The 23413-nt window shown below is 47.7% G+C and overlaps 2 protein-coding genes across 4 annotated transcripts; one reads left to right on the top strand and one right to left on the bottom strand.

Moving 5' to 3' along the window:
* Positions 1–21: 21 nt before the first annotated feature.
* FTSJ1 (FtsJ RNA 2'-O-methyltransferase 1) lies at positions 22–11882 on the top strand. 2 transcript variants are annotated; one of them, XM_082205530.1, is made up of 11 exons: positions 22–154; positions 2109–2249; positions 2598–2667; positions 2762–2864; positions 3003–3081; positions 3194–3246; positions 4163–4216; positions 5491–5593; positions 7816–7899; positions 9790–9893; positions 11209–11882. In XM_082205530.1, exons 2-11 carry the CDS (start codon positions 2129–2131, stop codon positions 11410–11412), a joined length of 975 nt encoding a protein of 324 aa, XP_082061656.1. In that variant the 5' UTR covers positions 22–154; positions 2109–2128; the 3' UTR covers positions 11413–11882. The 2 variants fall into 2 exon arrangements, with proteins under 2 accessions (XP_082061656.1, XP_082061657.1); XM_082205531.1 differs by having other exon boundaries at positions 58–154; positions 2067–2249.
* Positions 11792–23050, bottom strand: LOC309522271 (organic solute transporter subunit alpha-like). 2 transcript variants are annotated; one of them, XM_082205496.1, is made up of 7 exons: positions 22455–22608; positions 21969–22120; positions 21316–21389; positions 19868–20023; positions 18248–18359; positions 14800–15052; positions 11792–12814 (listed from the first exon to the last, which is right to left on the bottom strand). In XM_082205496.1, the coding sequence occupies exons 1-7, from the start codon at positions 22591–22593 to the stop codon at positions 12384–12386; spliced, it is 1317 nt and encodes a 438-aa protein (XP_082061622.1). In that variant the 5' UTR covers positions 22594–22608; the 3' UTR covers positions 11792–12383. The 2 variants fall into 2 exon arrangements, 1 of the variants encoding a protein (XP_082061622.1); XR_014214999.1 differs by having other exon boundaries at positions 12672–12850; positions 13229–15052; positions 22455–23050.
* Positions 23051–23413: the final 363 nt, after the last annotated feature.

Below are 23413 nucleotides of genomic sequence, written 5' to 3' on the forward strand. Positions count from 1 at the left end.
CACCGACGCAGAAGAGCAAGCGGCGCCTCGTTTGCTGTAATACCATTTGCGCATGCGTGGTGCGGGGCATAGTTACAGATCCTTGCATTGGCCATCCATTTTCGGCATGTGAAAAACAACCACCGCGGGCCGTTTTCAGCGGGCGACGCTTCCGGTATATATGGGATTTATATCTCCATGGGGAAAGGACGGCGCGTTTTGGGGTAGCCAGTCTAGGCCTCCTTTGGGACTCTGTGCTCTCTGAACAAGTTGGTGGGGCAGGCAGACATTCAACAGATGAAGCTCTGTTCCATCGGTTGCATTTCTGTAGAGGGACGCGCCTTCTTCACCTGCTGGTTTCTCCCTGTTACGACGCTAAGCATCTGCAGAGAGCTTGTTTATTTGTTTATTTGATTTAGGTCCCAGGGCGGTTACGTTAATATGAATCCTGCCTGTCTGCCTGGTGGTTGGCTTTCCATACCAACAGCGTCTCTCGGATCTAAGATTTATAGGAAGCTGGGTAGGGTGGAGTGGGGCCTTGTTTCTGGATTGCACCATTTCCACGCTGCATGTGGGGACTCGCATGATGGGCTCACCCTGCACACAAAAATGTGGAATGTCAAGGAGAACACTGGGATGGAGTCTTACACACCTTGACGCACCGCACCACGTTTCTCTTTCCAAGGGGATTTTTTTTCCCCCTAGAAAGATTTAATTATTTTGGTATGGAGTAGCAAATCATTCACAAGCCTGTCTCCACCTTTCATTCTGACGTGCTGCGGATTCAAAACAGCTTCATTTTCCGTTTGTGGTCACTTGGCAACAAGAAGCTGAGGTTAAGCTAAGTCTTTACCCGAGAACCCTTTCATCAGTGCTAGCAACCAATCCTGGAATACAAGAAGAATTAGGAAATAATAACAGGGGCTTAGAAAGCTGCCACGTATTGAGTCAGACCTTACAGTGGTGCCTCGGGATGCGAACGGGATCCGTTCCGGAGCCCTGTTCGCATCCTGAATAGAATGTAAGACGCAACTGTGCGTGCGTGGGTCGCGTTTCACCACTTCCGCACATGCGCGTGACATCATTTTGACCATCTGCGCATGTGCGAGCGGCGAAACCCGGAAGTAACATGCTCCATTACTTCCGGGTTGCTGTGGAGCGCAACCCAAAAATACTTATCGTGAAGCATATTTATCCCAAGGTATGACTCTACTCTGAATGGCAGCAGCTCTCCAGGGTTTCACAAGTGCATTAAAAAAGTGCAGAACGGATTTTCATAGAATTGTAAAGTTGGAAGGCATCCTGAGGATCATCTAGTCAGATGTAGGAATTTAAGCGGCTGTTTGTATGGGGATCAAACCAGCAACCTTGGTATTATCTACACCACACTTGGAACAACTTAGCTATCCAGTTTTGAGAGATAAATTTCAAGGTGATGCTTATTCTCTACTAACCCCCTAAACGGTCTGAACTCATAGTACCTCAGGGAATTATAAATAGTAGTAGTAGTAATAATAATAATAATAATAATAATAATAATAATTTATTTATACCCCGCCCATCTGGCTGGGTTTCCCCAGCCACTCTGAGCGGCTTCCAACAAAACACTAAAATACAATAACTTATTAAACATTAAAAGCTTCCCTAAACAGGGCTGCCTTTAGATGTCTTTTAAAAGTTAGTTATTTTTCTCTTTGACATCTGGTGGGAGGGTGTCCACAGGGCGGGTGCCACTACCGAAAATATATAATTTGTACCCCACCCATCTGACTGAGCTCTGCCCTGAATAACATCCACTTAAAAGGTAAAATCTACAAGAGCTCTTTCAGTGGTGGGGCTGCAGCTTTGGAACAACCTCCCAAGAGTTTCTTTTACTTTTCAGAAAAAGGCGTTTCAGATGTATCAACTCTCCAGGGCTTTAAAAAGTACTCTCTGAGGTTCTCTGTTGCAGCCATTTTGATATTGATACTGGATTAGCTAATAGCTACCTACTTCCTCTAGGGCTGGCCTGTTATGCCTCCAGTTCATTCATTATAGCAAGCCAGTGCTACTGCTTTGACCCACAGTTGAGGTTCTTCCCCACACAGTGGCAAAGCAGGTAACAGACACGTTCTTCTTTCGCATTCTAGTACCTGTCAGATAAGTGAGGATGGGACGTTCCTCCAAAGACAAGCGTGACATTTACTACCGCCTGGCCAAAGAAGAGGGGTGGCGAGCCCGTAGTGCGTTCAAACTTCTGCAACTGGATGAGGAATACCATTTGTTTCAAGGTGGGCCAAAAAACATGAATCCCCATTATATTACCACTTTTTCTTGCATCACTGAAGGGCATGAACAAGTGTTGAACACTCAAACCTATTTTTAATGCCAGGGCTTAGACCCAGAACCTGTGAAGTGGAATATTAATACTTTTGCTTTGGTACCTCCTTCTAGCAGATAGCTTTATTTGGATGACCAGAGTCCTGTTTTTGGGGAGATAACACTGCAACAAAAGCCCCATCTTACCACTTTAAACAGTCATGTATTCCCCCAGAGAATCATCTCAGGATTTCTGCTTCCTAGTCTTTTTTTCAGCCCCTTTGCAGAGGTGCTAACTGATCTTCTCTTGTCCTTCCTAGGTGTCTCTAGAGCTGTGGACCTCTGCGCAGCTCCTGGGAGCTGGAGCCAGGTTTTAAGCCGAAAGATCAAGTAAGCAAATGATTCAGTTCAAATATATCTAGTGGGTTCCGTCCCCTTAGAGATGGGCTAGACTCATGGCATCTACTTATATTCCACCCCACAGAGGAGAAGACATGAAAAACTCTGATGTCAAGATAGTAGCTGTAGATTTGCAAGCCATGGCTCCGTTGCCAGGTGTCATCCAAATTCAGGGGGACATTACCAAGGTAGGTGCTACCTAGTGCATCTTGGGGTGATGTCAGCCTTGAGCTTGGCCTCTACCCCATCTAAGCAGCAGAAGAAAAAGAGGCCTACCCAGAGAACAGTCTCTTTGCTCACATACCCACCTAACTCTCTGTTTCCAGGTCTCTACAGCTCAGGAGATCATTTGCCATTTTGAAGGGCAGCCCGCTGACCTGGTGGTGTGCGATGGAGCCCCTGATGGTAGGTGACAACCAGGCTCCCAGCCTTGTCAGGGGAATCAGGGAACTCTGCTGGGCTTTAGATTGAAAAGCTGCCTGTATTAGCTCTGATATGTAAATCCTTTACTCTGCAGTGACCGGACTCCATGACATAGATGAGTACATTCAGGCCCAGCTGTTGCTCGCTGTGAGTATCTCCTGGTGTTTGCTGCTATGTGTAATGAGCAAACTCAACCACAATGGGTGCTGTGGGGGCTTTGCACTGATGGAAGAGCCGGTTGGCATCCTTCAGCAGAAAGTAGCCCAGGCTGACTGAATGCAGCAGATCAGGAAGCTCGATAGGAGCAGTGCCAGCAAGTGATGGGTATGACATCAGCCCCTGTGAGTCTTCCTGGGATCCACAGGCCCCAGAAAATGCCACACTGTTCTGGGTCCTGACATAAGGCCTGATATCAAACAGGTTAATGGGATGCCCTCCAAAGGACCTATCTGGTGTCATGATAATCCCCAGACCTGGAAGATCTATAGATTGCTCCTAAGTGGAGTCTTCTGTGGTTAGGGCTGCCCCACAATCTCAATATGCCATTTCAAAAATAGATTTTCAGTACAGTATTTAGCATTTGGCTCTGAATCTTGGCTTTTTAAAAAAGGCATGCTACAGCTGTAAAAACAGATTAACAGTCACAACTTCTTGTGAATTCTCAGAAACCCAAGGAAGGGTTGACATGGCTGCCAGTTCACAGTCGGGAGCTGTAAAGACTGTTCCGGATGGTGCATTGGCCGGGGAGACGTTCAGTTCCCACTCATCAGCTGATCAATGCTGACTTCAAGGTGGACCCTGCTCATGTGTCACAATGAGCCACTGAAGGTGGAAAAGCCCAGGATCCAGTCCACTTTCCCACCCTGTCTTACAAGTACTGGGCCTTTGCTAACAGCGAGGAAAAGAGCAGGACCATAGCAAACCCTTTCACCTTTTATCTAGGTTTCTTTTCCGGCCCAAACTGTCATGGGATGCTGGTGGCTTTGTTCCTCACCTGCTGCATCTTTGTGCCCAAAAAGGCTTTTCTCTTTTGGTGCTGATTGTTTCCTTCTGTTTCTTCCAGGCTCTGAACATCACTACGCACGTGCTAAAGAAGGGAGGCACATTTGTAGCAAAGGTGAGCCCTGCAGGTGATCAGGGAAGAGTCAATAGGCACTGCACTTCTGCTTTAGGTGTGACAAAACAGGTATAGCCAAACAGGGCTGCTGTGGGCACCGCACCAAAGTCATCACCCTGCAGTGATGTTTCAGCACCTGCTTATTGCTGTTCACCTGAGCTCACCTAAGGCACCACAGCAAATAGGCTGGGGACTAGGTGGCACTGTCCACTTCATCAGCCCTTAGCGTCAGCCTGGAGGTTTTTCAAAAGAGGAACAAGGTAACTTGAGCAGGAATACTGAAAATTTGTAAGCTCAACTTTTATTTCTTTTTATTTGTTTATTTTAAAATATAATTCAGTAATGTGTAAGGTATAAGGAAACAGAAAAAGAAAAACACAACTGAGTAGGAGTTAAAATTAAATTTGCCAAAAAGGGGTACAAATTATGGCAGAGTCAAATCTGGCCCATAGCTAGTGCTGAAAAATTAACTCACAAAGTAAGGTATAGTAGAAGACAGACCAAAGGTGACGTGTTTTTCAGCCACACGGCAAAAATGTATTTTATATGAAAATGATAACAACGGTGTTTAAACACCTCTGGTGAAATAAGCCGCTATTTGGAATTCTTAATAACTCTTCACCTTCAAACAAGAATATTGCAAGACCCAGAGGATAACAACCTGATACTTTCAAACAAAGCAAAACAGCCCGTTACGCTTCCCAGGAATTGTGAATGCAAGGACCCAAATTCATGAGAGCTTGACTTGAAACCTTAAGGCAGGCATGGCCAAACTTGGCTCTCCAGATGTTTTGGGACTACAATTCCCATCATCCCTGACCACTGGTCCTGTTAGCTAGGGATGATGGGAGTTGTAGTCCCAAAACATCTGGAGGGCCAAGTTTGGCCATGCCTGCCTTAAGGCAAAGGTGGCCGTCAGTGGCATTGGGAATCCTCCTGATGTGCTTTCTGCTGACATGCTGAGGCAGGATCTTGTGACTTCATGAAAACCCAGAGCAGGGAACTTGGGTTCATTTCCAGTGTTATCAAGAGTCACTGCACTTGGGTGCTGGCTGCATGTTGAGTCTGTTTCGGGAGCACCCTGGACTTGTTCCCTCTTGGCACCTGATGCCGCTGAGCTCAGTGTCTCCAGGACATCTGAATTACGCTCCTTCCCCATCTCTCATTGGCGGAGGATTCCTCTTCATCTGTGTCGCCATCCCCAGCCTGGGTAATGTGGTGTAAGAATGCAGTTTATCCAGGCGAGATGATGGCATTTTGCTTCCCTACCTTAGATATTCCGAGGGAAGGACATCACCCTCCTCTATTCCCAGCTGCGAATTTTCTTTCCTGATGTGACGTGCGCCAAACCCCGAAGTAGCCGCAACTCCAGCATCGGTGAGCGACCAAACAGCTTCTTGCAAGCTTGGTTAACTTGCAGCTTTGCCACTCATGGGGGAAACTCTACAAAGCATTACAGGATCTGACAGCTTGTTCAGAATCACTGGAATCTCAAAAAATTATAATAATGAGTGGAATTCTAAGTGGCACTAAGGAGATTGCTCTGTCTGCGCGAGTATTTCTGCTTGCCCAATGAAACAACCTTCCCCCTCTTCTTCCCCTGTAGGCTGTTCTGGGGCCCCTCCCGACACCCCCAGAGCCTATCTGGGGGGCATGGAAGGGGAGGAGAGGCAAGGGGAAGCCATGTTGTGCTGGCGGGACTTGTTCTGGCTCTTGCTAGCGCAGCTCTTTAGTTGTATCTGCTGGTCCCATGTTTCTAGTTGTCATTGTTGCAGGTGAATGTCTGGAAGCATGCAGGCAGAGGGGGAAAGATGGTGCTTTTGCGCCCTGCGTGATATCCACGTCCCCTCGTGACTTCCAGCGTCTTTCTCATCGCCCTATCACCCATTGCTTTGCCAACTGTTTCCTCCTACCTCCACCCTGCTCCTTGCAGCAACCTCTTACAATTAAAAGAAAGCAAATGAGCAGTTCTCCAAAAAGACAAAAGTGAACGCAGGTCAGAGAAGCGCACAACAGAATCTGCACGTGCTGTGGCGTAATCCTCTCTTAGGGCTTTTGATTTGCTTTGATATCTTTGGTGGAGGCCTTTTCTGCTTCAGTGCCATTTTTAAAAAACAAAAGTCATGTTTGTGTTGCAGCAGCTGCACTTGCAGTTTAGGCTAACTTTTTAAATTTATGCAAACACGTTTCCTTAGTCTCCTAGTTCAGCTAGGGACAAGAATCCCATTACATTGCGTTCAATTGGTTGCCATGCATTTGCAAAATTAGGACATGTGTACAACACATCTTCTGTGTACAGTGGTACCTCAGGTTAAGAACGTAATTCGTTCTGGAGGTCTGTTCTTAACCTGAAACTGTTCTTAACCTGAAGCACCACTTTAGCTAATATGGCCTCCTACTGCTGCCGTGCCACCAGAGCACGATTTCTGTTCTCATCCTGAAGCAAAGTTCTTAACCCGAGGTAATATTTCTGGGTTAAGGGAGTCTGTAACCTGAAGCATATGTAACCTGAGGTACCACTGTACTATTGTTGAAGGCTCGGTCTACCCAGTGTTGGAGGTAGTGGGCAGTTGTTTGCTCCTGCTGCAAAGCTAATCCCCAAAGGCTGTGTTTCCTCGCTTCCTATAGATGTAAGCGACAGCCATTCATCTTTGCAGGTCATTCTCTCAAGGGCACTGCTGGCAAATGGGCTCTTGCCATTGAAGAGCCTCCTGTCTATTGCATGAGTCATGCGTCCCTCATCTTCTGCATCCCAGGAGTCAGACTGTTTTATTCTGTCACATAGAACTCAGTGGAAACAATTTAGAACAGAGTCTGTGTCTGAATAGCTCCACGCTGGTTCTTGGTCATGCTCGTATTTGATGGAAGCTTGGAAACGGCCCGTTTATCAGAAGATAGGAAGCTGGATTACATCAGTGAGGCTACTGGATCCATCTAGCTTGGAGTTGTCAGCCCTGACTGGCAGTGGGCCTCAGGGGCTGCAGGCAAAGGTATCTCCTAGCCCTGCCAGGAGATCCCAGGGATCGAACCTGGAACCTTCTGTTTACAAAGCAGATGCTCTGTCCTCTTTGCTGTGTGTCCCCCCCACCTCCAGTCTGATGGTTTTAGTGCAGAACATGCCTTTTCCCAATGCAGGTTGAGGTTAGGCACAGCATACTCCTCACGGGGCTTGATAACCAACTGTATTGGGGGAACAGCAGGGGGTTGTGTGTGTGTGTTTGTGTATAATTTAGTGTATAATTTAGTGCACACCCTGGAAAAAATCTCTTTCAGCTTCTGCCTTCTGGAAGAAGGTACAGGGTTATAAAGACTAAGAAACAGTTTCTATCCAAATGCGATTTTGGTTTTAAATGCAGTGAAAGGAGACTCTATGGGAGTGCACTGTATTTTAAAAATGGGGTATCAGAGTTTTTAGGGGGCTAACCAGACTGGGATAGCTGGGATACCAGGCTTGTTGGTTTTGAATGTCTTATGTAGATTTTAATTTTTTTTCAATTTCGTTGTTCTGTATGGGACAATGACAATAAAAATTATCGTATCTTATTGGAATGCCAGAGCGGTGGTCACCAAAGCTTTTAACTGCCTTTTCATCCTTCCAGAGGCCTTCGTTGTTTGCCGAAACTACAGCCCCCCTGAAGGCTATGTGCCAAACATGTCCAATCCTTTGCTAGATCACTGTTACGGTAAGGAACCTTGAAGGGGGAAGAGATGTTTCTGCGGGTTCCTGTTGTGTTGGGGGACGCAGGGCAGGGAAACTGAAGGGAAAGTGGGAGGTTTGAGGGCAGAGGCAAGAAAGTTTGGATGGAAGAGGGCAGGTGCAAATTGACTACAGGGGGATTGTGATTGGTCCCAGGAAGTGATCCATTGTCGGATTGCTTCTCTTTCTGTTTTTGGGCAGTATTGAGCAGGGACTCTGGAGGCTGAAGCTGTCATATGTTTCCTGTCCATAGAGTCAATGTCTTGAGAAGCCAGGCAGGCCCCATAGTATATACGCAATGAAATCAAAGTTTTCCATAAGTTCTGGATATGAAAAGAATGAATTTGCCTAGGGAAAATATCAGTTTTAATCCAGTGTGCAGTGAGTGCAGTTTGATCATAAGGAAATCAGGTTGACAAAGGAAATATAACAAAAGTGCCTTGTGGCAACTTGCAGATTAGCAAATTGGTTGTGGTGTAAACTTTCCTGGACTGGACTCCATGCCATCAGATAGCCAGGTGGATGCAGAGGGCAAAAAATGTAAAGCCTCCAGGCCAGCGACAAGACTACACAAAAAGTAAAGCCAATTCAAATTCAGCTGAAGCTTAGCTGCATAGAAAATAAACACTGTGAACATTCCATGGTTCCAGTTACAGATAGGTAGCCGTGTTGGTCTGCCATAGTCAAAATAAAAAAATTCCTTCCAGTAGCACCTTAAAGACCAACTAAGTTAGTTCTTGGTATGAGCTTTCGTGTGCATGCACACTTCTTCAGATACACTGAAACAGAAGTTGCCAGATCCTTCTATATAGTGAGAAGGTATAATACCCCTCCCCACCTTCTCACTATATAGAAGGATCTGGCAACTTCTGTTTCAGTGTATCTGAAGAAGTGTGCATGCACACGAAAGCTCATACCAAGAACTAACTTAGTTGGTCTTTAAGGTGCTACTGGAAGGAATTTTTTTATTTTGACTGTGAACATTCACAACTGACACTGTTGGTGATAACATAAATCACAGTAGCTTTAATATGTTAACATCTGCAGTGAGACAGAAAACCTAGATGAATGTGGTATTTTCTAAAGCAGGGATGGAGAACCTGGGGTCTTCAGGGCCACCAGACTGTTTTCCCCAAACAAGACCAACCTGCCCCATTGACTGGATCGCTCAGCTAATCCCTGCAGAAAGTAGGATTGAGCTCTCTGCCCACCAGCTGATTGGGAGGGATCTCGATCCTGCTTGCTTGTTATCTCCCCCCCCCGGGGGCAACTTCAAGAGGGGGCTGGGATAGGCTACCTGTCATCATGATATCAGATGATTGACAGGTGGCTGTCACAAGTTGGCCCTGTATGGTATGGGAAGATGAAGATACGGTTCGCTGCACCAAAAAGATTCCCCCGTATTTCTCCTTGTCCAATTTCTGGTATTTTTTTCTCTCTCTGCTTTTAAATCTTATTGGAGTCTTACGTTTCTGGGCAGCAGTTGTGTTATATTCTATTACCTTCTGCATGGTGCCTAGTTATAGCGCCTAATAAAGACTCCCTTGCTGCTGTTACCATCATTATCACTGTGATCAGCCCAAGTAATGGAAGCCCTTTTTGCTGAAGCAGCGTTTTAGCAGGAGGAAAAGGCACCTCTGCCCTAAGCCAGGTTTCCTTTAAAAATATGTTCCCCAGGAGGACTGAGGAGTCTGAAAGCTTCTTAGCCAAAGAGAATTTTTAAAAAAGATGTTGTAAGGATATTTGCAAATGAGGGGAATAGGTTTAGGAATTGTAAAGAATTAGAAAGGTGAATAGTGGGGCGGGGCAGGCTGTGTTCAACCCTGAAGGGTCCACCTGTTTGCAAGCAGCACTTACCAAACCTCTCCCAATACAGATGTGGATTTTAACCAGCTGGAGGGCCCCAATCGGGTGATTGTCCCCTTCCTGGCTTGTGGAGACCTGAGTGCTTATGATTCCGACCGGACATACCCTCTGCAGGTAAGGCTGGTCTTGGGTGGTGTGCCTGGAGGCCAGTGGGAATGGGCGATTGAAGCGTGGCTCCATCTGTCTTTGCTCCGATTGAGGAAGCAGGCTTTTTAGAACCAGGGGGAGTCCTATGGGCCCTCTTCCGTCACGTGGTCCTTCCTGAATCGGTAGCTGCAAAACCACCCTCTGGTCATTGGCAGTGGTGGCGCTAAGAACAGAAGAGGCCTGCTGGATCAGACCAAAGGCCCAATCTTAGCCCAGCATCCTTAGTGGCCTACCAGATGCCAGTGGGAAGCCCACCAGCAGGACCTGAGGGCAATAGGAGTCTCCCTCCCCATCTGCAATTTCCATCAACTGGTATTTCAGAGGCATACTGTCTTCAGTGCAAAGATTGAAGTACATGGGTCCCTCTATTAGGGATTCCCAGTCCAAAGTCCCTGGTGCCTTGCAGTTATCAGCAGGAGAACCTGAAACAGGCAGCGTTGCATCCAATCTTAGTCCTACCTGGAGCAGCCTCAATGAAATTATTAGACCTCAGTCCCAGCTATTAATTTCAATGAGTCTACTCTGGATGAGACCAATAACGGGTCCAACGGTCAAGAAGGCGGTTTCTGCATGTGCTGTAGAAGGAAGTGAGGGGCAGATGGGGCTCATCCACCAGGGAAGGGGGTCCATCTAGGTCAGGGATGGCCAAACTTGGCCCTCCAGCTGTTTTGAGACTTCAGTTCCCATCATCTCTGACCACTGGTTCTGTTAGCTAGGGATGATGGGATTTGTAGTCCCAAAACAGCTGGAGGGCCATCACTTATCGAGGTGAAGGAAAACCTGTGCTGCCTTGTGGGACATCTTTGGGAGAAGAAAAGGCTACACAAATCCTGAGTGGAGTCCCTAAGATGGTTAGATGGTGCCTTGTACGCCTCCTTCCAGCAACTCCTGCAGCCATGCCGGTGCCGAGCGCATTGCTCTGCTTTCCTTTGTGCTACTTCAGCAAAGCCGAGAGGGGGGTCTTGTCATCTGGGCAGCCCAGGATCTCCAGACACATGGCCAGGCTTGCGACCTGGGAAGGTCTCTCTGGCGCTGCTACTAAAGTGGTGTGACTCCACCCCTGGAGTGGCACTCCATTGTCTCTCAAGACAGACGGGTGCCTACAAGTCTTAAGCAGAACTAGCATTGGCTAGTAGAGCATTGACGTAGAGAACGGAGGTGCCCATTGATTAGCATTGGAGATTCACAAAAAGGATAATTCTGGTTGATGGTGCTTAGGCTCCGGAAAGGGTCTTGGACCACCTGCTTTAAGGCTCCCTTGCTCTCTTTCCCATTTGATCAGCTGGATCCCGAGAAGAAATACACTTACGTACCCCCGACTCAGCCTCCCATCTGCCCTCCCTACGAAGAGGCCTGCTTCTTGAAGAAACACAATCTGCTGACCAAGGAGCAAGTGCCCCAGCCTCAACAGGGAAATGCACTCCAGGAGCAGCAAGAGCCCCTAGAGGCCGAAGTCACAGACGCCCTGGGAAAACTGTCAACGTGACATTATCACAGAAATGGGGGGCAAGAGATGCATACCGCCCCCTGCTGGTTCGAAAGACTTTTCATCCTTCTTGGTTTACCTTTTACAGCAGTGGTTCCCCATTAGCTAAGTACTGCAGACCCCCTGTTTTTCAAAAGCCAGGCCATGGACCCCTTACTTTTGAAAATTTTGATATCTCTATGGTAGTTTTTGTTAGGTGAATAAGAACGACAATAATATTTACAGTCTGCCCATCTGACTGGGTTGTCCCAGCCACTCTGGGCGGCTGCCAACAAAATATTAAAAACACAGTAAAACCTCAAACATTAAAAATGCAGACCCCCCTGGGTGGGTTACACAGACCCGCTGACGTCCACAGACCACCAATTGGGAACCACTATTTTACAGAATTTCCTGTTTTATCAATACAAAGTCCCTTTCTGCCTGACCAACCAAAACCGTGTTGATTTTAATAAAGCTTTGTCACTCGCTCAGAGCTTTTCTTTTGCTGTGATAAGTAGCTGGAATGCTTTATTGGGAAGACACACAGAGAGAGGTTCAAATTCCTGTTCATCCATCCAGGGCAGCTGTGGGCTAAAGACAGGATTCTCTTGGTCTCCCTTCCCTCAAAGTCAGACTGTGTTCTGAGTGCTGCAGAAATTGTTGATAATAATTTAACAAAGGCATATTGTTTCCCAGTACCGCATGTCCTTCCAGCTTTTTTATTATTCTGGCCTTAGGCATACTGCTTATTACTTTATCTTCTTTAATCTGACAGTCAGGAGTAGATGGACTGAAATTCCCTCACAATGCTATTTATTCCTCATGGTAAACTCGTCCTTTCTCCCCCTGCTCCACTCCTTGCCAAAGCATGGAGTTCATGGTTGTTGCTGTCATCCTCCTCCATCATCCTGTTTTCCTCAGGTCAGTCCTTGTTTCCTCAGAATCCAGGTGTTGCCACAAAGGGAGGACCGTTCTTTGGAGATTGAGGGCTACACAACAGTGACCCCTTCACCATTCAGTTTGGCCACCTGGGCATGGATTTGGATTCCAGCTGGCGGTGATTCTGCGCCAGTACTTTGGCGCGAGGAGCTGGCTTTCAGGCCCTCAGCCCGTGGAGGCCCTGTTCTCAGGATGCCTGGCCCCCAGCCATCCACAGGCCCCCCCACAATGAAATCAAACCGGTCCAGCGGAGTGTGCTCTATGGTACACAGAGACTCCTCACCCAGGTAGCCCGGGTTGGCTCCCTCCATGGACGCGTCGTCTCCTGGGCTGCAGCGTCCAGACCGGGGACCCTCGGTCTGGGAGGCTCGATGGCGGGTGACCTGCTGAGTGTCCAGCTGCGGCTCGGCTCTTCGGAAAGAGTAATGGGCAAATATGCCGATGAAGAACATCTCGACAGCCAGGGAATAGTAGTAGATCACTGGAGGGGTGAAGAGAGAATTAAGAATATGGTACGCTCCGCAGCAGGGACGCGGGTGGCGCTGTGGGCTAAAGCCTCAGCGCCTAGGGCTTGCCGATCGAAAGGTCGGCGGTTCGAATCCCCGCGGCGGGGTGCGCTCCCGCTGCTCGGTCCCAGCGCCTGCCAACCTAGCAGTTCGAAAGCACCCCCGGGGGCAAGTAGATAAATAGGTACCGCTTACCAGCGGGAAGGTAAACGGCGTTCCGTGTGCGGCTCTGGCTCGCCAGAGCAGCGTTGTCACGCTGGCCACGTGACCCGGAAGTGTCTCCGGACAGCGCTGGCCCCCGGCCAATAGATGTGAGATGGGCGCACAAACCCCAGAGTCTGGCAAGACTGGCCCGTTCGGGCAGGGGTACCTTTACCTTTACCCTTTACGCTCCGCAGCAGAGGTGGGGAACTTACGGCCTGTTAGGGATTCAGGTTTGGCCCAGGAGGTTGCTTTCCCCCAGACCTTGCCCACTCTCCCCACATCCAACATCGTATGCAATTTCAGGTGTCAGGTGGGTAGAAAGAGACTTGACTACCAGTGCTCTCCCAGTTGTGCATCGGCAAGGGAAAGCAGTTTCCTTACACCAGGCTTCCTCAAACTCGGCCCTCCATATGTTTTTGGCCTACAACTCCCATGATCCCTAGCTAGCAGGACCAGTGGTCAGGGATGATGGGAACTGTAGTCTCAAAACATCTGGAGGGCCGAGTTTGAGGAAGCGTGCCTGGCACCTTTGATGCTTGGGCCAGACCAGCCTTCGCCAACCTGGTGACCTTTGTAGGTTTTGGACTACAACTTCCATCAGCCCCAGCTAGCTTGGCAGGTGCCGTAGTTGCACTAGCGGAAGCCAGCACAATGATTCCAAGTAGAATAATAATAATAATAATAATAATAATAATAATAATAATAATAATAATAATAATAATAATAAATTATTTATACCCTGCCCATCTGGCTGGGTTTCCCCAGCCACTCTGGGTGGCTTCCAACAAAATATTAAAATACAGTGGTACCTTGTGTTAAGTACTTAATTCGTTCCGGAGGTCCGTTCTTAACCTGAAACTGTTCTTAACCTGAAGCTCCACTTTAGCTAATGGGGGCCTCCTGCTGCTGCCGTGCCACCGGAGCATGTTTCGGTTCTCATCCTGAAGCAAAGTTCTTAACCCAAGGTCCTATTTCTGGGTAAGCAGAGTCTGTAACCTGAAGCGTATGTAACCCAAGGTACCACTGTACAATTGTCTATTAAGCATTAAAAGCTTCCCTAAACAGGGCTGCCTTCAGATGTCTTCTAAAAGTCTGGTAGTTGTTTTTCTCTTTGACATCTAGTGGGAGGGCGTTCCACATGGAGGGCGCCACTACCGAGAAGGCCCTCTGCCTGGTTCCCTGTAACTTGGTTTCTCTCAGCGAGGGAACTACTAGAAGGCCCTTGGCGCTGGACCTCAGTGTCTGGGCAGAACGATGGGAGTGGAGACGCTCCTTCAGGTATACTGGACCGAGGTCATTTAGGGTGTTAAAGGTCAGCACCAACATTTTGAATTGGACTTCCCCCTGCACACCTCCACAGCCTCCCCAAATCTGCTCCAGGGGGTTGAGGGAACCCTGAGAACTGCATGGGCGGGAGAGGGGCACTGTCAAGCATGCAGAAATGTTTACGCTGATGGAACAATCTCCTTAGATCTGCTGTGAATACAACTCTTGGGGTGCACTAGGTTAGTGAAGGCTAGCCCAGATGACGCCCTGCCCCTTGCCCAAGAGCCAGCTTTTTGAAGGAACTATTTTCCCTGCGCCCTCCTCTGCCCCGAGAGACCCCGCAAGGGGGCAGGGAACCTCTCTGGCGTGAGACAGCAAGGAAGGCAATTGCCCTGAGGTGGCAAGTCAGAGAGTGAGGTTGACTTGCCCGTCAGCCAGCCACCCTCAGTGGCACCTGCTGCAGGCTCCTGGCCTACATGAAGCAACTTACCTTGGGAGCGTGTCACCGGGGAGAGAGGTGGGCTGCAAGGGATGGCCCCCACTGCCCCCATGGTCTCCAGGATCCCACTCTGCAGGCCGCAGAGGACGAGAACCAAGATGATGCAGACGAACTTGGAGCGCAAGCTGTAGCCGTTGAGCGCTGGCTTTGTGGCTTTGTAGAAGAGCAAGTAGCCATAGAAGGATAGGAATGTGGAGATGGCAATGATGGCGTAGATGTAAGAGTTGGGGTTGGTGTAGCCCACCTGGGAGAGAGGGATGGGCAAAGGTGAGATGTCAGATTCTGGGACTCCCCCCAGCAACATGTGTTTGGGCCCAGAAATGGAAACGAGAATTACCAACGGAAGAAGAATGGCAGACGAAATTAATGGACTATGCAAAATTAGGTAAGATGACAGGTAGGATTTGAAACCTGCAGGACCAGAGATTCTCAGAGGACTGGAATAAATATGTGAACTATTTGAAAAGCAATTGTAATCAACAGATTATGCTAGTAGGATTGCAAGAAGCTTTGTAAGGAGGAACATATGAAATATTGCAAGGAAGGTTATGAAGAGAGCTATTAGTTAAGAAAATTAAAAGTAATAGTGAAATTAAGAAATGTAAATTAAGTGAAAAAGATTGGAAACTTTTCAGATGTGATTGATGGAAGTCAAAGAATTGTATAAGGTATGAAATTATGTTCAATGATTGTTGGAAATAGTATGTTAAATATAAATTAAAAATATATTAAAAAAGGAATGTGGAGATGGGAATGATGGTGTGTGTAGATGTAAGAGTTGGGGTTGGTGTAGCTCACCTGGGAGAGAGGGATGGGCAAATGAGATGTCAGATGCTTTGACTCTCCCCAGCAACACGTATCTGGGCAAAATTATCTGTCACGAATGGCACTTTCAGAGCAAGACTTTTGAGTAGAAGTCCAGGGCCCCCCTCAGCAGCAGGAGAAAGTGGCTTATGCCATTTTGAGTAATGCACATTAGCTCCTAAAGAGCCACAGACACTTGCCCATGGACGCAGCAAGACTGTTAAGCGCAGAATCTAAAATTCCCTAACTCCACTGCTGAATGGTGCAGTGAAGATCAGCACATTTGAGAAAACAAAAAACACACTTCAAGGTCCTGAAACATTAGCTCTCGAGAGTATATTTAGGTAGTTGCTGTTTTTAGGACACCTTTCTTAAGTTTCTTCCTACAAATTAATACCACAGTGTTTTTTGAAATATTAAGCAGGGGTATAAAAATGTATGAAAATAAATCATGGAAAAGGCTAAGCTTCAGCACTAGTACTTTGGTATAATCAGAAATGTGAACAGCTTGCCAAACTGCATATAAATAGCAGGATACAATAACTATAGAAAAGCTCAAATTTCTACTGTAGCTAATCCCATCCTGTTCCATAGCCCAGTGTTTCCCAACTGGTGTTCCGCGGCACACTAGTGTGCCGCGAGACGTTGCCTGGTGTGCCGTGGGAGGGAGGCGGGCGAGTCGGGCGGCGAGAGGCAGGGCGGCGGCGAGGAGAGGCCGCCCAGCACGGGGCTCTCGCCGTCTGCCTGCCTGGCTGCCTGCGTGGCGCTGACGTCACGGGGCTGTAACGTGCCCCACATAGGCAGACGCAGGGCGGCGAGCGAGCTCCCTCCCACATCTCATCGCCGCTCGCTTCGGCCGGCCTACTGGGCTGTCGCAGGCGGAAGGCCTGCGCATGCGCGAGGTTTTCGCGCCTTCGGGATTCCCTTCACACCTTCCTCCTCCCGGGTCTTTGAGAGCGCGGGAAGCGGCAGCGCGAGACCGGCGTTGAGCCTGGTAGGTATTGCGCTTGCCAAGGCAGTCATTTGGGAAATGAAAACTTGCAAAGCAAGCAACCAGTTCAATCTGAAGTACGTGTATGCTTAATATCCTGTATCTGAAACCTGTTCTGCCCCCTCCCCCACACTTGGTGCCATTTTCATCTACACATGCAGCAGAGTAAGTTGACCCAGAATAGTACCAATTCAGATGGCAGATGGGAGAATGACAGTGCTGAATGCTTTCCCCATGCTTTCCCTGCAAATAAAAACCTAGCATATTTGGAAGAGGGATGCTAGCCTAACCATTACCTTCTATGCTGTTACTATTTTTTTATTTTTTTTTACATAAGTAAAAAGTGACCTTTCCCCATCTGGCATGGTGGTGTGCCTCGAGATTTTTTTCATGAAACAAGTGTGCCTTTGCCCAAAAAAGGTTGGGAAACACTGCCATAGCCTAATCATGAAATCACTGGTTCAATTTATCTGGCTTTAAATTAACAGAGAAGATGGGAAGTGCTGTTGCGCTCTTTGTCAGCAGGGATCATCAATGTTTTTTAAGGCACATAGGAAGATCTGAATTTTTGAATGAGTGCTGTGGGCTCCACACCTGAGCAAGTATCTCACAGAGAGAGAGAACTCACACACCATTTCCAAGGGATCTGGGTAAAAGCTGGATCCAAAACAATCTGAGCCTTGAAAAGCCCATAGAGCTAAAAGAGGAAGTGGGAAAGAACATTGCTTTTCTAACTTCCCCTTTCAGGTCTATGGACATTTCAAGGGAGAAAATGTTACCTTAACCACCCTCCATGTTTCATGGTGGGGTGATGGGTGTGTGTGTGTTGAGATAAATATTTTGTGGGCGCCAGCGGAAGACCTGAAGGGGACCACTTCATATACATCTCTAACATAATATAGTTCCATCTATGGAAATCCGGAGGTGGTCTGGGGGCCAGAACTGGTGGTGGTTCTGCTTATATCACCCAGGAGTGGCCCTTGCTGTTCCCTCTTTGCCTGTTAACCAAGGCAACACAATTCTTTGAACTTGCTTCTCACATTCATTTCCTTCCCACCTTTCAATTTATGTCCTGCACTTACTTGAACTGGAGGCTGCTTGCGAGCTTCCATTCCCAGGGCTGTGGAATTTTACTGTGCTTTTAAAATCCTGATGAGCAACTTTTAATTGATACCAATCAACAGTTGCCCCATTCCCTAATTGCTAGGTTTGCCCTGGGTGGTCCCAGCCTGGTGCTCAGGAACGTAACAGCATTTTCATGGTAAGATCCAGCGGCGATACCAACCTTGTTCTATGGTTGTCATCCAAAGAAACTACTGCTAAGGTTCAGCCAAAGCTTCCTATCATTATGCATACAGAATTTGAGCTGCCTTGCCACATCAATTTGATATGCTTTGGCTATAATTAAGACCAGCTTCGTTACTCATAAGAATGCCCAGATTCAAGTCAGCTCAGTCCAATGGAAGCATCTATCAACAGACCAAAGAATGGGCACCTGTCACTTTCCTCAGGAAAATATCCAACCTGCAGCATCACTGGGAATACCAAGTAATCATTCTGTGCTTAATAGACATGCCCAAGGTGTGACTTAATTCCCTTCCTCTCTGCCTGTTAGCCATGAATTTCACAGCCAGAATTACTTACATCGCCATAGTCATATTTCTCATCCGTCCAGAGGATAAGGGTGACGAAAAAGAGGATGGTCCTGATGACAGAGAGCTGATACACAGCCAGCGTCATACATCGCAAGTTTGTTCTGTAGAAGAAGAAGCAGCCAGTGGTTTTCTTTCTTTTCTTTTTTTTAAAATATTTAACATAATTATTACAAAATATAAGCAAAATATTGCAAATACATACATACATACATATATATTTCAGATAAGCACACATATATAAAAAAGAACAAAAGAGATAAAAGAAAGAAAATAAAAAATAAAGAGAAGGAGAAGAAAAGTTGGAAGAATTTCTTCCAAATTTATTCTACAAATATCTCAATAATAAAATGTCATTGGCTAACTTCCACCGCTTACACTGCACTTCCTATATACAACCAGTGCACCATGGTACCCTGGGGTGCCTTGAATGATGGTCAGGGGTGCTGCAGGAAACACTGGCCTCTGTGCCTCTTTCCTTCCCTTCCTGCTCTGATGCCCTCTCATGTCTCTGCCTCCCAAAGGCTGGCACAGCTATTTGTTGCAGCAGCCCTGACTATAAGCTCCCCAGGTGAATGGTGCCTCTGGTTCTGGCCACACATAAATTAAAGGTAAAGGTAAAGGGACCCCTGACCGTTAGGTCCAGTCATGGATGACTCTGGGGTTGCAGCGCTCATCTCGCTTTACTGGCCGAGGGAGCCAGCATTTGTCCGCAGACAGTTTTTCTGGGTCATGTGGCCAGCATGACTAAGCCGCTTCTGGTGAAACCAGAGCAGCAACGGGAGCTCACCCTGTTGCGGGGATTCGAACCGCTGACCTTATGATCGGCAAGCCCTAGGCTATGTGGTTTAGACCACAGTGCCACCCTTACACCCTTACACATAAATTAGATACAGTGGTGCCTAGCAAGACGAAATTAATTCGTTCCGCGAGTTTTTTCATCTAGTGAAGCAAGCCCATAGGGAAATTCGTCTTGCGAAGCAGCTCAAAAACCGCAAAACCCTTTCATCTAGCGAGTTTTTCGTCTTGCGGGGCACCACTGTACATTAAAAATCTAAAACTAAAAGCAGCATAAAACAAGAACTAAGAAAATGAGACATTGAACGGGAAAACCAGAACAAGGAAATGTGATTTGCAGAATTTTTAGAGGTCAAATAATTCAGCCTTGCTCAACATTTTATATGTATTTAAAAGCACAGGGTTTGCGCAGCCATGGAGATAGGAGAATAAATACGGTAAAAGGCATATTAGGAGGACAGCTCTTATGTGAAGGTCTGGAAGCTTCAAGTTGTTGTACAACATGAATGTGTGTGTTTGTGTCATTGTAGGACCTTAAGGAAAAGGCTTATCACCATCTGTCATGTGCTAGGCACCACTGAGAAATAAAAACAAAACCACAAGTCCTTGCCTGCGCTTTTCATAATCTAAAAATGTAGGCAAAAGGAAGAAGGAGATGTGGGGAATGAGGAAATTTTGCAGAGCCTGATGTAAGAAGGGGGCGGAATGCATTTAGCTTAGCTGTTCTGGATCAGTTGCAGATTATAGGGTACAATAAGGAAGCTATAATGTGCAGGACCAACTCTGACACGGCACAAAGGCAGGCTCTGCTTACCTGTTGGCAGCAATTTCAGGAAGGCAGCAACAGCAGCAACAGGGGAAAGGGTTTGGAGAAACGCGCTGGCTCTCCAGTTGCTGGAGCATTTGGTCTGATCCGCCAAAGAAATCTCTGATCAATGCAAGGAATTTCCAGAGGGTGATGGAGTGGTAGCTGCAGGAACAGGAGAGTTACAGACTATGCATCTGCTGGATCAAACAGGCAATTTTGTGGAGCTGGAAAGGACTAGTTGGTGGAGCAAGTTCAGACCTTAGGCTTAAGTCACCTTTTGTTTGTATGATATACACAATATCCTTCCTTGGGTTCTCAGGCTGAAATGTGTTGCACATGTTCAGGACACAAGGCTACAAGGCCACATCCATTTTGAAGGAGGAGAGGTGTTTCTGCATAATATTTGTTGTGAAGGTGGACATGGGGAAATGGAAGGTGGGATGAACAGCCAGTATGACGCTATTCTATGGTCCCAGTGAAGTGGTCCTTGGGCTCTAGTAGTTATCAGTTTAATAGACCTGGGTCCAAATGCAGCTACATTTGGGTGGTGGGAAATGATCCAGTGGACCAGCCAGCCAGTAAATGGAGTAAGTGCGTTGAGGGAATCTAGAGCCTTACCTGCAGTAAACGTTCCATAATGTGGCATTGGGATTCTGGAGGAGAATCTGTTGCAACTTGAGTTTGCCCACCGTCTTCATGAAGGAGACTGCCATGCAGTCATTAAAGGTTCACAGACTCCTTCCCTAAGGTGATGGCAAACTTCATTCACCACAGAGTCGTTTGTCAAAAAAAGCAAACACAGTGGCAACTTTAGTTGCATCCTGTAGACCAGCTGTGGGGTACCTGGGGCCCTCTAAAAGATGCTAAACTACATCTCCCATAAGCCCCAGCAAACATGGCCAATGGCCAGGGATGATGGGAGTTGTGATTCCGCAACATCTGTAGTGCCAAAGGTTCCCCAGCCTTGCTGTAGATTTTTCGAGGAAAAACAATCCTGAAGTAGATAACTTCAGGTCTTCTTGGCAGTAATTCCCTCAGGATAAAGGTAAAGGGACCCCTGGCCATTAGGCCCAGTCGTGGCCGACTCTGGGGTTGCGGCGCTCATCTCGCTTTATTGGCCGAGGAAGCCGGCGTACAGCTTCCAGGTCATGTGGCCAGCATGACTAAGCCGCTTCTGGCGAAACTGCGCAGCGCACGGAAACACCGTTTACCTTTCCGCCAGAGTGGTACCTATTTATCTACTTGCACTTTGGCGTACTTTTGAGCTCCTAGGTTGGCAGGAGCAGGGACCGAGCAACAGGAGCTCACCCCGGGATTCGAACCGCCAACCTTCTGATTGGCAAGTCCTAAACTCTGTGGTTTAACCCACAGTGCCACCCGCGTCCCTTAGGATAAATTACATTTAATCCTGCTCCTTCCACTGCCTGTTCCCACTCCCGTCAAAAGAAACTCACATGGAGGCCACAAAGTTACAGACGAAGGAAGTGCGAGGGATGAACAAACCGATGAGGGAAGTGAGACTGAACACCTGTTGGATAAGGAGATGGGATATGATATTAAAAGATTTGCACCTGGTTTGGATTGCAATTTGTCCCTAAGCAGCACATTCCTTTACACAATCCATTTTATGCAAAGCACATTCAGCGCACATTTCCCCCCACAAAGACTTTGGGGTGCTATAGTTCACCCCTCACTGAGTTACGGTTCTCAGTAGCCTTTCACAAACTACTGTGCTCAGAATTCTTTGTGGGGCGGGTGGCAGAAGATACTCTGAATTGTTGTGTGTATGCAGCCTTCCGTTTAAACCACTAGCTGCTATCTCAACATGAGGCTGCAGACCAAGCCAGCTAATTACACATTTGTGTGACGCAGTTATGTGTGACTAGTACACAGGGAGAGCTGCAAGCATGGGAACAGTGGGTTGCAGGCAGCTAACTTTTACTCAGGGTAAACCTATTGAAATGAATGGACCCAAGTGTTAGCCAGGATCCTAAATCAGCTTCACTGTGGTTTCTCAGCTGGATTTCCTAGGAAGTGAACACAGGGTTGCAGTCTTAAGAGGCTGAGACGCAAGAGAAGGCTGCCTGCCTCCTTTGCCCATTCTTACCGGATAGACCCCCAGGATCCAGAGCGAGAGGCTGGTTCGGCGGGAGCTGTTGCCATGGCGCAGGAAGAAGCCCATCTGCTCCAGGAAGAGGCCGACTTGCACCAGGCCCAGGAAAACGGGGACTAAGAAGATCCAGATCTGAGCCTTGATGACTGTGCGAAAGGGACAGTGGCGAGTCAGGGAATAAAAGCGCAGAGATCCCTCAAGCAGGAATACTACAGTGCACCTTATCCGACCCGGAAGCCTTTCTTCCTGACCCCAGATATACAAGGGCTGGCTGGTCTTTTTCATGTGTGAGGAGAAGGCACTCTGCACATGGTCAAAGGCACTCTGTTCTTACTGCACCATGTCCCATGGCTGAGTCAAAAACAGAGTCAGTTCTGAAGCCCTTTCCTCTGCCTTTCCTCTGGCCGGCCCTCCTTGCTTCCAACCACAGCCCCATCCTGGTCATGATTCTCCACCCCACAACAGCTTCCCCAAACTCACCTTGAAAGATCTCCGATGACAAAGGGAACTGACCCCCAGAGAGAGAACAATTTGAGGCGCGCGCCATTTTCCTCTCTCCTGGACAGGTGCCTCCAGGTTCTCCCCACCCCCAATCAATAATCGCTTCCTTTCCCATCATTAGTCACCACATTAATCATTGACACAAGCCAGGCACAGGTGTCTTGACAACCGGGCCAAGTCCACCTCTCTTCACCTGCCAGGGAATCCTGAACCAGGGCAGTAGTGTGCCATGAGGGCAGACCCACGCTAGATATTTAAAGCACATTCAACACACATTTGAAGCTCATGACTTCGCCCAAAGAATCGCGGGAACTGTATTTTTCCCTTCATGGAGCTCATTTCCAGCAACCTTAAAGGTAAAGGGACCCCTGACCATTAGGTTCAGTTGCAGACGACTCTGGGGTTGCGGTGCTCATCCCACTTTATTGGCCGAGGGAGCCGGCGTACAGCTTCCGGGTCATGTGGCCAGCATGACGAAGCTGCTTCTGGCGAACCAGAGCAGCGCACAGAAACGCTGTTTACCTTCCCACCGGAGCGGTACCTATTTATCTACTTGCACTTTGACGTGCTTTGGAACTGCTAGGTTGGCAGGAGCAGGGACCTCACCCCGTCACAGGGATTCGAACCGCCGTCCTTTTGATCGGCAAGTCCTAGGCTCTGTGGTTTAACCCACAACGCCACCTGCCTCCCTTCCCAGCAACCTTAACACCATAATAAATTGGTTACTCTTTTAATGTGCCGCAAGACTCCTGTTATTTTTTACTGTCTCTTATCCAGTGCTGCTCTGAACACAGGGAGGGTTCTATTCCCTGAAATCTTGCTGCCTTGCTGCCCAGTGGGCTTTGCCCACAGAACCCCAATGACTGTATGCTGTTTATAACTATGGAAGTCAATTTCACTGGACTTCCAATCACCATTCTATTAACAGTCCACACGTG

Source organism: Podarcis vaucheri (genome assembly GCF_965113315.1).
Source record: "Podarcis vaucheri genome assembly, chromosome: 17".
Lineage (NCBI taxonomy): Eukaryota > Metazoa > Chordata > Lepidosauria > Squamata > Lacertidae > Podarcis > Podarcis vaucheri.

Excerpts from the sequence above, each read along its gene's own strand:
- LOC309522271 (XM_082205496.1), bottom strand. The coding sequence starts at position 22,593 with ATGATGGGAAAGGAAGCGATTATTGATTGGGGGTGGGGAGAACCTGGA. Across the intron at positions 22,121-22,454 it reads GTCATCGGAGATCTTTCAAG|TCATCAAGGCTCAGATCTGG; the intron begins GTGAGTTTGGGG and ends CCTTTCGCACAG. Across the intron at positions 12,815-14,799 it reads CCCGGTGACACGCTCCCAAG|TGATCTACTACTATTCCCTG; the intron begins GTAAGTTGCTTC and ends TCACCCCTCCAG.
- FTSJ1 (XM_082205530.1), top strand. The coding sequence starts at position 2,129 with ATGGGACGTTCCTCCAAAGACAAGCGTGACATTTACTACCGCCTGGCC. Across the intron at positions 3,247-4,162 it reads AGGCCCAGCTGTTGCTCGCT|GCTCTGAACATCACTACGCA; the intron begins GTGAGTATCTCC and ends TGTTTCTTCCAG. Across the intron at positions 5,594-7,815 it reads TAGCCGCAACTCCAGCATCG|AGGCCTTCGTTGTTTGCCGA; the intron begins GTGAGCGACCAA and ends TCATCCTTCCAG.